The 13,200-nt window shown below is 49.1% G+C and overlaps 1 protein-coding gene across 3 annotated transcripts in view; it reads left to right on the forward strand.

The window, feature by feature from the left end:
• The window catches only part of ttll5 (tubulin tyrosine ligase-like family, member 5), a 431,390-nt gene that overhangs the window by 183,862 nt on the left and 234,328 nt on the right, over positions 1-13,200 (forward strand). The window contains exon 28 of one of the 3 annotated variants that reach the window (XM_067992119.1): positions 1,997-2,172. The exons of the other annotated variants lie outside the window; for them this stretch is intronic. Within the exon in view, the coding sequence (XP_067848220.1) occupies positions 1,997-2,059 (63 nt within the window). The 3' untranslated portion in view covers positions 2,060-2,172. Of the gene's footprint in view, positions 1-1,996; positions 2,173-13,200 lie in introns of those variants that run through there. 3 annotated transcript variants of the gene reach the window in all.

The following is a 13,200-nucleotide window of genomic DNA, read 5'->3' on the forward strand; positions in this document are numbered from 1 at the left end:
GCAGAATGGGCCTATTCTCTCTGGAGTTTAGAAGAATGAGAGGTGATCTCATTGAAACATAGAAGATTCTGAGGGGGCTTGACAGGGTAGTTGCCGAGAGATTGTTTCCCCTGGATGGAGAGTCTAGAACTAGGGGGCATGGTCACAGGATAAGGGGTCAACCATTGAAGACTGAGACAAGGAAGAATTTCTTCAGGCAGAGGGTTGTGAATCTCTACTCCAGAGGGCCGTGAATGCTGAGTCATTGAATATATTCAAGGCTGAGATCGATAGATTTTTGGACTCTAGAGGAATCAAAGGATATGGGGATCGGGCGGGAAAGTGGAATTGAGGTCGAAGATCAGCCATGGTCTTATTGAATGGCGGAGCAGGCTCGAGTATGGCCTACTCCTGCTCCTATTTCTTATGTTCTTATGGTGCGCACAAGTCTGTCACTGTATAACACTGGGGTACAGTACTGGTGGGTACAGGTCTGTCGTTGTATAACACTGGGGTACAATATTGGTAGGTACAGGTCTGTCACTGTATAACACTGGGGTACAGTACTAGTGGGTACAAGTCTGTCACTGTATAATACCGGGGTACAATATTGGTAGGTACAGGTCTGTCACTGTATAACACTGGGGTACAGCACCGCTGGGTACAGGTCTGTCACTGTATAACACCGGGGTACAATACTGGTGGTACAGGTCTGTCACTGTATAACACTGGGGTACAGTACTGGTGGGTACAGGTCTGTTACTGTATAACACTGGGGTACAATACTGGTGTGTACAAGTCTGTCACTGTATTCCAAGTGTGGCCTAACTAATGTCTTGTACAACATCAACAAGACATCCCAACACCTGTATTCAATGTTCTGACCAACGAAACCAAGCATGCTGAATGCCTTCTTCACCACCCTATCCACCTGTGACTCCACTTTCCATGAGCTATGAACCTGTACTCCTAGATCTCTTTGTTCTATAACTCTCCCCAACGCCCTACCATTAACGGAGTAGGTCCTGGCCCGATTCGATCTACCAAAATGCATCACCTCACATTTATCTAAATTAAACTCCATCTGCCATTCATCGGCCCACTGGCCCAATTTATCAAGATCCCGTTGCAATCCTAGATAACCTTCTTCACTGTCCACAATGCCACCAATCTTGGTGTCATCTGCAAACTTACTAACCATGCCTCCTAAATTCTCATCCAAATCATTAATATAAATAACAAATAACAGCGGACCCAGCACCGATCCCTGAGGCACACCGCTGGACACAGGCATCCAGTTTGAAAAACAACCCTCCACAACCACCCTCTGTCTTCTGTCGTCAATCCAATTTTGTATCCAATTGGCTACCTCACCTTGGATCCCATGAGATTTAACCTTATGTAACAACCTACCATGCGGTACCTTGTCAAAGGCTTTGCTAAAGTCCATGTAGACCACGTCTACTGCACAGCCCTCATCTATCTTCTTGGTTACCCCTTCAAAAAACTCAATCAAATTCGTGAGACATGATTTTCCTCTCACAAAACCATGCTGACTGTTCCTAATTAGTCCCTGCCTCTCCAAATGCCTGTAGATCCTGTCCCTCAGAATACCCTCTAACAACTTACCCACTACAGATGTCAGGCTCACCGGTCTGTAGTTCCCAGGCTTTTCCCTGCCGCCCTTCTTAAAGAAAGGCACAACATTTGCTACCCTCCAATCTTCAGGCACCTCACCTGTAGCTGTCGATGATTCAAATATCTCTGCTGGGGGACCTGCAATTTCCTCCCTAACCTCCCATAACGTCCTGGGATACATTTCATCAGGTCCCGGAGATTTATCTACCTTGATGCGCGTTAAGACTTCCAGCACCTCCCTCTCTGTAATATGTACACTCCTCAAGACATCACTATTTATTTCCCCAAGTTCCCTAACATCCATGCCTTTCTCAACCGTAAATACCGATGTGAAATATTCATTCAGGATCTCACCCATCTCTTGTGGTTCCGCACATAGATGACCTTGTTGATCCTTAAGACTGGAGGCTTGAGATGCTTTTGGCACTGTGCAGTAAAATGATCCATTCCTACTGTTCCTAAGCTGGCAACTTTTAACAAAGAAAATGATATTGTCTAACTATCTAAACAAACGCCAGTGATGATTCTGCCTGGGAGGATTCACCGCTCGATAGAAGGAGCCACTGCGTCTAAAAAGGACCCACGTTTCTAAGAAGACTTGCACTTATCATGTCTTTCACGTGTGTCAGAGTGAATCACGCAATAAACTACTTTTTGGAGTGAAGTGACTGTTGCTATGTAGTTGATTGCAGCAGCTAGTTTGTGCACAAGATCCCACAAACCACAATGTTTTTATGGTTTCACTGGTTGAGGGAGGACTGTTGGCCGGGACAGTGAGAGAAGTCCCTGTTCTTCTTTGACTGATGCCATGGGATCCAAACAGGCAGACAGGAGCACTCCCTTAGTACTGCACTGGAATATCAGCCCAGGTTACGAGCTGTCCTGAGATAAGGCTCACAGCCTCCTGACCCAAGTAAGAGTGCTACCAACTGAGTGAGGTGACCCGAAATCACAGCAGGGGCGGCATAGGCAGAATGTCTCCCGCTCGAGATCCGCACAATGCTGGGAAGGAGACAGTGAATGAGGGGCTCTCTTGTTACCCTACTGCCCCACAGCCTTTTTCACAGACCTTAAACCCCGGTTTTGTGGAGAAGAGTCAGAGGAATCAGAGATGTGATCAATGACCAGAAGTCGGACAAGAGACAAGACAAGTGATTCCGGTGGAGATAAAATATAAAACCTACAAATGCCGGAAATCTGAAATAAACACAGAAAATGCTGGAAATAAACAGCAGCTAAATGAGAAACAACAGGTTAACGTTTCAGGTGGGACCATACATCAGCTCCGATAGTTCCCGCTGAAACGTTCCCGGTGTTTCTCAGCTCCGATAGTTCCCGCTGAAACGTTCCCGGTGTTTCTCAGCTCCGATAGTTCCCGCTGAAACGTTCCCGGTGTTTCTCAGCTCCGATGGTTCCCGCTGAAACATTCCCGGTGTTTCTCAGCTCCGATGGTTCCCGCTGAAACGTTCCCGGTGTTTCTCAGCTCCGATAGTTCCCGCTGAAACGTTCCCGGTGTTTCTCAGCTCCGATAGTTCCCGCTGAAACGTTCCCAGTGTTTCTCAGCTCCGATGGTTCCCGCTGAAACGTTCCCGGTGTTTCTCAGCTCCGATGGTTCCCGCTGAAACGTTCCCGGTGTTTCTCAGCTCCGATGGTTCCCGCTGAAACGTTCCCTGTGTTTCTCAGCTCCGATAGTTCCCGCTGAAACGTTCCCGGTGTTTCTCAGCTCCGATGGTTCCCGCTGAAACGTTCCCTGTGTTTCTCAGCTCCGATAGTTCCCGCTGAAACGTTCCCTGTGTTTCTCAGCTCCGATGGTTCCCGCTGAAACGTTCCCGGTGTTTCTCAGCTCCGATGGTTCCCGCTGAAACATTCCCGGTGTTTCTCAGCTCCGATGGTTCCCGCTGAAACGTTCCCGGTGTTTCTCAGCTCCGATAGTTCCCGCTGAAACGTTCCCGGTGTTTCTCAGCTCCGATGGTTCCCGCTGAAACGTTCCCGGTGTTTCTCAGCTCCGATAGTTCCCGCTGAAACGTTCCCTGTGTTTCTCAGCTCCGATAGTTCCTGCTGAAACGTTCCCGGTGTTTCTCAGCTCCGATAGTTCCCGCTGAAACGTTCCCGGTGTTTCTCAGCTCCGATAGTTCCCGCTGAAACATTCCCAGTGTTTCTCAGCTCCGATAGTTCCCGCTGAAACATTCCCAGTGTTTCTCAGCTCCGATGGTTCCCGCTGAAACATTCCCAGTGTTTCTCAGCTCCGATGGTTCCCGCTGAAATATTCCCAGTGTTTCTCAGCTCCGATGGTTCCCGCTGAAACGTTCCCAGTGTTTCTCAGCTCCGATGGTTCCCGCTGAAATATTCCCAGTGTTTCTCAGCTCCGATGGTTCCCGCTGAAACGTTCCCGGTGTTTCTCAGCTCCGATAGTTCCCGCTGAAACGTTCCCGGTGTTTCTCAGCTCCGATGGTTCCCGCTGAAACGTTCACGGTGTTTCTCAGCTCCGATGGTTCCCGCTGAAACATTCCCAGTGTTTCTCAGCTCCGATGGTTCCCGCTGAAACATTCCCAGTGTTTCTCAGCTCCGATGGTTCCCGCTGAAATATTCCCAGTGTTTCTCAGCTCCGATGGTTCCCGCTGAAACATTCCCAGTGTTTCTCAGCTCCGATAGTTCCCGCTGAAACATTCCCAGTGTTTCTCAGCTCCAATAGTTCCCGCTGAAACATTCCCAGTGTTTCTCAGCTCCGATAGTTCCCGCTGAAACATTCCCAGTGTTTCTCAGCTCCGATAGTTCCTGCTGAAACATTCCCAGTGTTTCTCAGCTCCGATAGTTCCTGCTGAAACGTTCCCAGTGTTTCTCAGCTCCGATAGTTCCTGCTGAAATATTCCCAGTGTTTCTCAGCTCCGATGGTTCCCGCTGAAACGTTCCCGGTGTTTCTCAGCTCCGATAGTTCCTGCTGAAATATTCCCAGTGTTTCTCAGCTCCGATAGTTCCCGCTGAAACGTTCCCGGTGTTTCTCAGCTCCGATAGTTCCCGCTGAAACATTCCCAGTGTTTCTCAGCTCCGATAGTTCCTGCTGAAACATTCCCAGTGTTTCTCAGCTCCGATAGTTCCTGCTGAAACATTCCCAGTGTTTCTCAGCTCCGATAGTTCCCGCTGAAATATTCCCGGTATTTCTTGCTCCGTGCTGGCGGACCTGCCGTGTATTTCCAATATACACGTGTGTTTCTCTGCTGTACATTCTATGTAATTCTACGCATCATTTCCTGATTTTATCCTAGCGTTCAGACTGCTCAAGAGGAAAGAAGCTTAAATCCTTGTCATTTAGAAATTCATTAACCTGTAATTTTGTAAAAGAAAATCATTCTACTCATTGAGTTTATAGTTTAGAACATAAGAAATAGGAGCAGGAGTAGGCCACACGGCCCCTCAAGCCTGCTCCGCCATTCAGTAAGATCATGGCTGATCTTCGACCTCAAATTGACTTTCCAGCCCGATCCCCATATCCCTTGATTCCCCTAGAGTCCAAAAATCTATCCACCTCAGCCTTGAATATTCAACGTCTCAGCATCCACAGCCCTCTGGGGTAGAGAATTCCAAAGATTCACACCCTCTGCTTGAAGAAATTCTTCCTCAGCTCAGTCTTGAATGGCCGACCCCATATCCTTCGATTACGCCTCCCAGTTCTAGACTCTCTATCCAGGGGAAACAATCTCTCAGCATCTACCCTGTCAAGCTCCTTCATAATCTTATATGTTTCAATGAGTTCACCTCTCATTCTTCTAAACTCCAGAGAGCATAGGCCCATTCTACTCAACCTCTCCTCATAGGACAATCTTCTCTTCCCAGGAATTAATCTCGTGAACCTTTGTTGTGCCACCTCTAAGTCAAGTATATCCTTCCTTAGATAAGGAGACCAAAATTCTACACAGTACTCCAGGTGAGGTCTCACTAAAACCCTGTACAATTGTAGTAAGACTTCCTCACTCTTGTACTCCAACCCCCTTGCAATAAAGGCCAACATGCCATTTGCTTTTCTAATTACCTGCTGTACCTGCATACTAACTTTTTGTGTTTCTTGTACGAGAACGCCCAAGTCTCTCTGGACACCAACGTTTAATAGTTTCTCACCATTTAAAAAATATTCTGTTTGTCTAATCTTCCTACCAAAGTGGATAATTTCGCATTTCCCCACATTATACTCCATCTGCCACCTTCTCGCCCACTCACTTAATCTGTCTAAATCCCTTTGCAGACTCTTTGTGTCCTCCTCACAGCTTACTTTCCCGCCTAGCTTTGTATCGTCAGTAAACTTGGATACATTACACTCAGTCCCTTCATCTATGTCATTAATATAGATTGTAAATAGCTGAGGCCCAAGCACCGATCCTTGTGTTTGTTTTCACATTCATTTCTAAAAAAATGTTGTGACCCAATTTTCTGTGCAGAGGGGTGAAATGAAACTAGAGACCGGCCAGAGCCTTCCTGTAGGCCATGTCCCAGATGCAGTAGATGAAGCAGTCATTGCCCTGTCCCCCACCCTGTACGAACTGGAGCTCTTCATAATGCAGCACAGCACGGTTCAGAACCTGTGGTGCAGGATGGTGCCTGAAGCGGGACAGTGCCTGAAGCGGTACCTGAAGCGGGGATGGTACCTGAAGTGGGACAGTGTCTGAAGTGGTGCCTGAAGTGGGACAGTGTCTGAAGCGGTACCTGAAGCGGGGATGGTACCTGAAGTGGGACAGTGTCTGAAGTGGTGCCTGAAGCGGGACGGTACCTGAAGCGGTGCCTGAAGCGGGACGGTACCTGAAGCGGTGCCTGAAGCGGGACGGTACCTGAAGCGGTGCCTGAAGCGGGACGGTACCTGAAGCGGTGCCTGAAGCGGGACGGTACCTGAAGCGGTGCCTGAAGCGGGATGGTACCTGAAGCGGGACGGTACCTGAAGCGGTGCCTGAAGCGGGACGGTACCTGAAGTGGTGCCTGAAGCGGGACGGTACCTGAAGCGGGACGGTACCTGAAGTGGTGCCTGAAGCGGAACGGTACCTGAAGCGGGACGGTACCTGAAGTGGTGCCTGAAGCTGGACGGTACCTGAAGTGGTGCCTGAAGCGGAACGGTACCTGAAGCGGTGCCTGAAACGGTGCCTGAAGCGGGACGGTACCTGAAGCGGTGCCTGAAACGGTGCCTGAAGCGGGACGGTACCTGAAGCGGGACGGTACCTGAAGCGGGACGGTACCTGAAGCGGTGCCTGAAGCGGGACGGTACCTGAAGCGGGACGGTACCTGAAGCGGGACGGTACCTGAAGCGGTGCCTGAAGCGGGACGGTACCTGAAGCGGTGCCTGAAGTGGTGCCTGAAGCTGGACGGTACTTGAAGCGGTGCCTGAAGCGGGACGGTACCTGAAGCGGTGCCTGAAGCGGGACGGTACCTGAAGCGGTGCCTGAAGCGGGACGGTACCTGAAGCGGTGCCTGAAGCGGGACGGTACCTGAAGCGGGACGGTATCTGAAGCAGGACAATGCCTGAAGCGGGACGGTGCCTGAAGCGGGACGGTGCCTGAAGCGGTGTCTGAAGCGGGACGGTGCCTGAAGCGGGACGGTGCCTGAAGCGGTGTCTGAAGCGGGACGGTGCCTGAAGCGGGACGGTGCCTGAAACGGTGCCTGAAGCGGGACGGTGCCTGAAGCGGGACGGTGCCTGAAGCGGCGTCTGAAGCGGGACGGTGCCTGAAGCGGTGTCTGAAGCGGGGCGGTACCTGAAGCGGTGTCTGAAGCGGGACGGTACCTGAAGTGGGACGGTGCCTGAAGCGGTGCCTGAAGCGGGACGGTGCCTGAAACGGTACCTGAAGCGGGACGGTGCCTGAAGCGGTACCTGAAGCGGGACGGTGCCTGAAGCGGTACCTGAAGCGGGACGGTGCCTGAAGCAGTGCCTGAAGCGGGACGGTGCCTGAAACGGTACCTGAAGCGGGACGGTGCCTGAAGCGGTACCTGAAGCGGGACGGTGCCTGAAGCGGTACCTGAAGCGGGACGGTGCCTGAAGCGGTGCCTGAAGCGGGACGGTGCCTGAAACGGTACCTGAAGCGGGACGGTGCCTGAAACGGTGCCTGAAGCGGGACGGTGCCTGAAACGGTACCTGAAGTGGGACGGTGCCTGAAACGGTGCCTGAAGCGGGACGGTGCCTGAAACGGTACCTGAAGCGGGACGGTGCCTGAAACGGTACCTGAAGCGGGACGGTGCCTGAAACGGTACCTGAAGCGGGACGGTGCCTGAAGCGGTACCTGAAGCGGGACGGTGCCTGAAACGGTACCTGAAACGGTACCTGAAGCGGGACGGTGCCTGAAACGGGATGGTGCCTGAAGCCGGATTGTACCTGAAGTGGGATTGTGCCCGATGCAGGACGGTGCCCGATGCAGGACGGTGCCCGATGCAGGACAGTGCCCAAAGCGGGGCGGCTCCGTTTTAATTTAGCAGTTCAAGTCCTGTTGGTGATCTCGCAGCAGGTGTTCAGTGAAAGCGGAGTTACTGCAGTGGTGTTGATTCGCAAGCCCCATTTGAAAACTTTCTTGACAATGTGGCCGTTGCAATTAATATCCACGATTTCCCTCCCTCCCCTAACACATTTTCCTCCCCCCTCCCCTAAAGGCACAGACTTGTGCTGGGGTATAGTTCCACTGCTGCTGGCTGCCCTCCGCTGCTTCGCACAAGCGATCAGGAGCAGAGACTCTGGCTGTGTTTTTTCCGCTCCCTAGGCCAGCGATGTGGAGACCAGTCCTGCTTCTCCTGCTGCCTTGAACTATTAATGATGTGGAGATGCCGGTGATGGACTGGGGTTGACAATTGTAAACAATTTTACAACACCAAGTTATAGTCCAGCAATTTTATTTTAAATTCACAAGCTTTCGGAGGCTTCCTCCTTCGTCAGGTGAACGATGTCAGGTGAACGATCTGACGAAGGAGGAAGCCTCCGAAAGCTTGTGAATTTAAAATAAAATTGCTGGACTATAACTTGGTGTTGTAAAATTGTTTACAATTGAACTATTAAGCAGCCAATTTTATTGCCCTAGTTCACAGCTGCAAATAACCAAATAGTGAAACAGCAGGCTTGAAAATTTGAGCTTAAAGTTTGCTCCAATTTGTAGGGTTGTATTTCCCTTGTAAATATCAGTGCCCTGATTGGGTAAAGGCACCGCCCGCTGTGATACTGGACCACACAGACCAGAAAGGTGCCAGCTCCCGTCCCTGGTCTGTGCCGGGGTCTCAGAGCTCACCATGCGCAGCATTGGAGTGGGGTTTGCTACAACTGGACTCAGTACCCCTGCGTTAGGGGGAGGATTAATCTGCCATTGTTCTCCCCCCCCCCCCACTCCCCTGACTCCAGATCACTAATCAGTGACTCCTGCTGGAAAGTGTCAGGCCAGGACCAGAATGGGCTAGGCTGCGATGCCTTCCATGGTTGATTAGCCTGTCAACGTTTACCACCTGGGCTTGCACATGAAGAATGGCCACTTGGGTGAAGTACTTGCTAGCGCCTGTGCAACCGTACCCCAGCAAGAGTTGGCGGGAATGGCGGGGGCAGTAGAAAGTATTTAGAAAGAAAAGATGTGTGGAAAGCACTGCTGGACAGGCTTGGCTTGTTGTTGGAGAAATAATTGACTGATGAGTAGTTTCTGTGAAAAAAAAAATCTATTGTGAAATGATAAATCATGAACTAACCTTTCGAGTGACCTGTGGTGCACACATAACAATCAGCTAGCTAATTCTGAGCATGTGTGGTCCCTCTCCTGATGTGTTTAATCTGGGGTGTGCTGTGGCACTCCGCGTGTTCACAGTAATTCCTCGAAGTATGCAGTGAATGAGCCGAGGTATGAGGACTGTGCCCTCCCAGCACTCACCCACCTTGTTATTCTCGGCTATTGCTGACGAGCCCAGCTCAAGATTCCTCGCCAGGGAATCGAATGAGAGATGGAATAAGACCACACAGAAAATCTAATGAATACCTTCACTGTAAAAAAAAAATGTATATATCAGGTTACCGAGTCCACCTCACTTGATAATGGAGATTCCATTTACCTTTGAAGAACTCATAGCAAGATTGTAGCAGTACGGTTATTTTTTTACATTTTACTTCTCTTCCCTTTAAGGAGGCGCGTACAGTTTAATCCTCACAATTAATAGGGTGTCAGCCGTGGCTCAGTGGGTAGCATTCTTGCCTCTGTGTCAGAAAGTTCACTCCGGAGACTTGAGCACCTAATCCAGGCTGACACTCCCAGTGTCAGTACTGAGGGAGTGCTGCACTGTCGGGGGTGTCATCCTTTGGAGGAGAAAGCAAACATATGCAGGTGCAGCAAGCAGTTAGGAAGGCAGATGGTATGTTGGCCTTCACTGCAAGAGGATTTGAGTACAGGAGCAAGGATGTCTTACTGCAGTTATACAGGACATTGGTGAGACCACACCTGGAGTACTGTGTGCAGTTTTGGTCTCCTTACCTAAGAAAGGATATACTTGCCATAGAGGGAGTGCAACGAAGGTTCACCAGACTGATTCCTGGGATGGCAGGACTGTCGTATGAGGAGAGATTGGGTCGACTCGGCCTGTATTCACTCGAGTTTAGAAGAATGAGAGGGGATCTCATTGAAACATATAAAATTCTGACAGGGCGAGACAGACTGGATGCAGGGAGGATGTTTCCCCTGGCTGGGGGGTCCAGAACGAGGGGACACAGTCTCATGATACAGGGTAGGACATTTAGGACTGAGATGAGGAGAAATTTCTTCACTCAGAGGGTGGTGAACCTGTGGAATTCTCTATCACAGAAGGCTGTGGAGGCCAAGTCACTAAATATATTTAAGAAAGAGCTAGATAGATTTCTAGACACAAAAGGCATCAAGGGGTATGGGGAGAGAGCGGGAATATGGTTTTGAGATAGAGGATCAGCCATGATCATATTGAATGGCGGAGCAGGCTCGAAGGGCCGAATGGCCTACTCCTACTCCTGCTCCTAGATGAAGGCATAGAAAGTCTCATACCTAAGTTTGCCGATGACACAAAGATTGATGGCATTGTAAGCAGTGTAGATGGTTGGGGATTCTAGGAGTAGGGGACACAGTCTAAAAATTAGAGCCAGACCTTTCAGGAGTGAGATTAGAAAACATTTCTACACACAAAGGGTGGTAGAAGTTTGGAACTGTCTTCCGCAAACGGCAATTGATACTAGCTCAATTGCTAAATTTAAATCTGAGATAGATAGCTTTTTGGCAACCAAAGGTATTAAGGGATATGGGCCTAAGGCAGGTATATGGAGTTAGATCACAGATCAGCCATGATCTTATCAAATGGCGGAGCAGGCACGAGGGGCTGAATGGCCTACTCCTGTTCCTATGTTCCTATGTTCCCATCAAACACTCCCAGGGCAGGTACAGCACTGGTTAGATACAGAGTAAAGCTCCCTCTACACTGTCCCATCAAACACTCCCAGGGCAGGTACAGCACGGGTTAGATACAGAGTAAAGCTCCCTCTACACTGTCCCATCAAACACTCCCAGGGCAGGTACAGCACGGGTTAGATACAGAGTAAAGCTCCCTCTACACTGTCCCATCAAACATTCCCAGGGCAGGTACAGCACGGGTTAGATACAGAGTAAAGCTCCCTCTACATTGTCCCATCAAACACTCCCAGGGCAGGTACAGCACGGGTTAGATACAGAGTAAAGCTCCCTCTACACTGTCCCATCAAACACTCCCAGGGCAGGTACAGCACGGGTTAGATACAGAGTAAAGCTCCCTCTACACCGTCCCTTCAAACAGTCCCAGGCCAGGTACAGCATGGGATAAATAAAGTTATTTTTCTTCAACTTAGTATCAACCACGTAAGATTGCCCTCAATTGCATTACCGTGACCTTTCCATTTCACACTGTAATCTTCATTTTAGTGCCGATTAGTGCTGAATTAGGAGCAGTTCTATTCACTGGGCCTATGCCCAGTAGAAAATGGATTGAGGCTGCCCCAAACATATCATACAGCCAGCAAAAGGAGGAGATTTCCATCCTATCAGCCTGGGCTGGATTTCGCCTCCGGTTCCAGAATAGGAAAGGTTAATTCTGAGCACTATTTCAAGTTAAACCACGAGTGTAGGAAAAGGGGACAGAGGTACAAACATTCAGGACTCTTCCTCTTCTCCCTTTCTTTCACACTTGATTATTCTGTCTCTCTCTCATCTGCTGTCACTCTGTCTCTCCTTTCAGCTGTTCTGTCCCCTTTCTGTCTCTCTTCTCTCGGTGTTCTATCTCTGTCTCTGTCCTGTTCCCTCTCGGCCGTTCTGCCTCTGTCTCTTTCCGTTGTTTTGGCTCTCTTCTCTTTCTCTTTTCTGTCTCTCTCTTTTGTTTCTCTCTGTCTCTCTTTGTATGTCATGCCCTATCTCCTGATCCCTTTCTGCCTCTGTGTAATCAGATCCCAGATTCTGCAAACTTCATCATTTTAAATGGACTGTTGCCTGGTAACAGTGAAGTGGAATTTTTCTTGCTTAATTGAGTCCTGGTTGGTGGTCTTGCATTGTATTTAGGTTGATAGTTGATGTGATAGTGCTTTAATCTTCTTGCCTATGTTGGGGTGTAATATATATTGTGTTTAAATTTTATGAATACTGAGTGAAGTAAAGCAGTTGGTATTCTAGTTAATACGATATTAGCCATTGAGTGTGGTCTGCAAGCCAAAAGTAAAGAGGAAGATTTAAGTAATTGCCTGTTTTGGATTAACTGGTTCCCTGTGTAATTTGGGCTGTTTAGTTCAGGCAGCTTCTTCTGCTAAAAGTGTAGCTGATCTGCAGGACTGTTCCTTCATCACCCTGCCATATGATGAATCACCAAGTCCGTGCGGGTCCCCAGCACATAACAATCTGCTCAGTGTGTACGGGTCTCTGCCTCGTAACAAGCTGCTCAATCTCTATGGGTCCCCAGCATAGTACATAGAATTACATAGAATGTACAGCACATGGACAGGCCATTCGGCCCAACTGATCTGTGCCAGTGTTTATGCTCCACACGAGCCTCCTCCCTCCCTACTTCATCTCACCCTATCACCATATCCTTCTATTCCTTTCTCTTTCATGTGTTTATCGAGCTTCCCCTTAAATCCATCTACACTATTCGCCTCAACTACTCCTTGTGGTAGCGAGTTCCACATTCTCACCGCTCTCTGGGTAAATAAATTTCTCCTGAATTCCCTATTGGATTTATTAGTGACTATCTTATATTTATGGCCCCTAGTTCTGGTCTCCCCCACAAGTGGAAACATCTTCTCTACGTCTACCCTATCAAACCCTTTCATAATCTTAAAGACCTCTATCAGGTCACCCCACAGTCTTCTCTTTTCTAGAGAAAAGCGCCCCAGCCTGCTCAATCTTTCCTGATAGGTATCACCTCTCAGTTCTGGTATCATCCTAATAAATCCTTTTTTGCACCTTCTCCAGTGCCTCTATATCCTTTTTATAATATGGAGACCAGAACTGTTCACAGTACTCCAAGTGTGATCTAACCAAGGTTCTATCCAAGTCTAACATAAACTTCTCTGCTTTTCAATTCTATCCCTCTAGAAATGAACCCCAGTGCTTGTTT

The sequence above is a fragment of the Heptranchias perlo genome, chromosome 10, assembly GCF_035084215.1.
Source record: "Heptranchias perlo isolate sHepPer1 chromosome 10, sHepPer1.hap1, whole genome shotgun sequence".
NCBI classification, from domain to species: Eukaryota; Metazoa; Chordata; class Chondrichthyes; order Hexanchiformes; family Hexanchidae; genus Heptranchias; species Heptranchias perlo.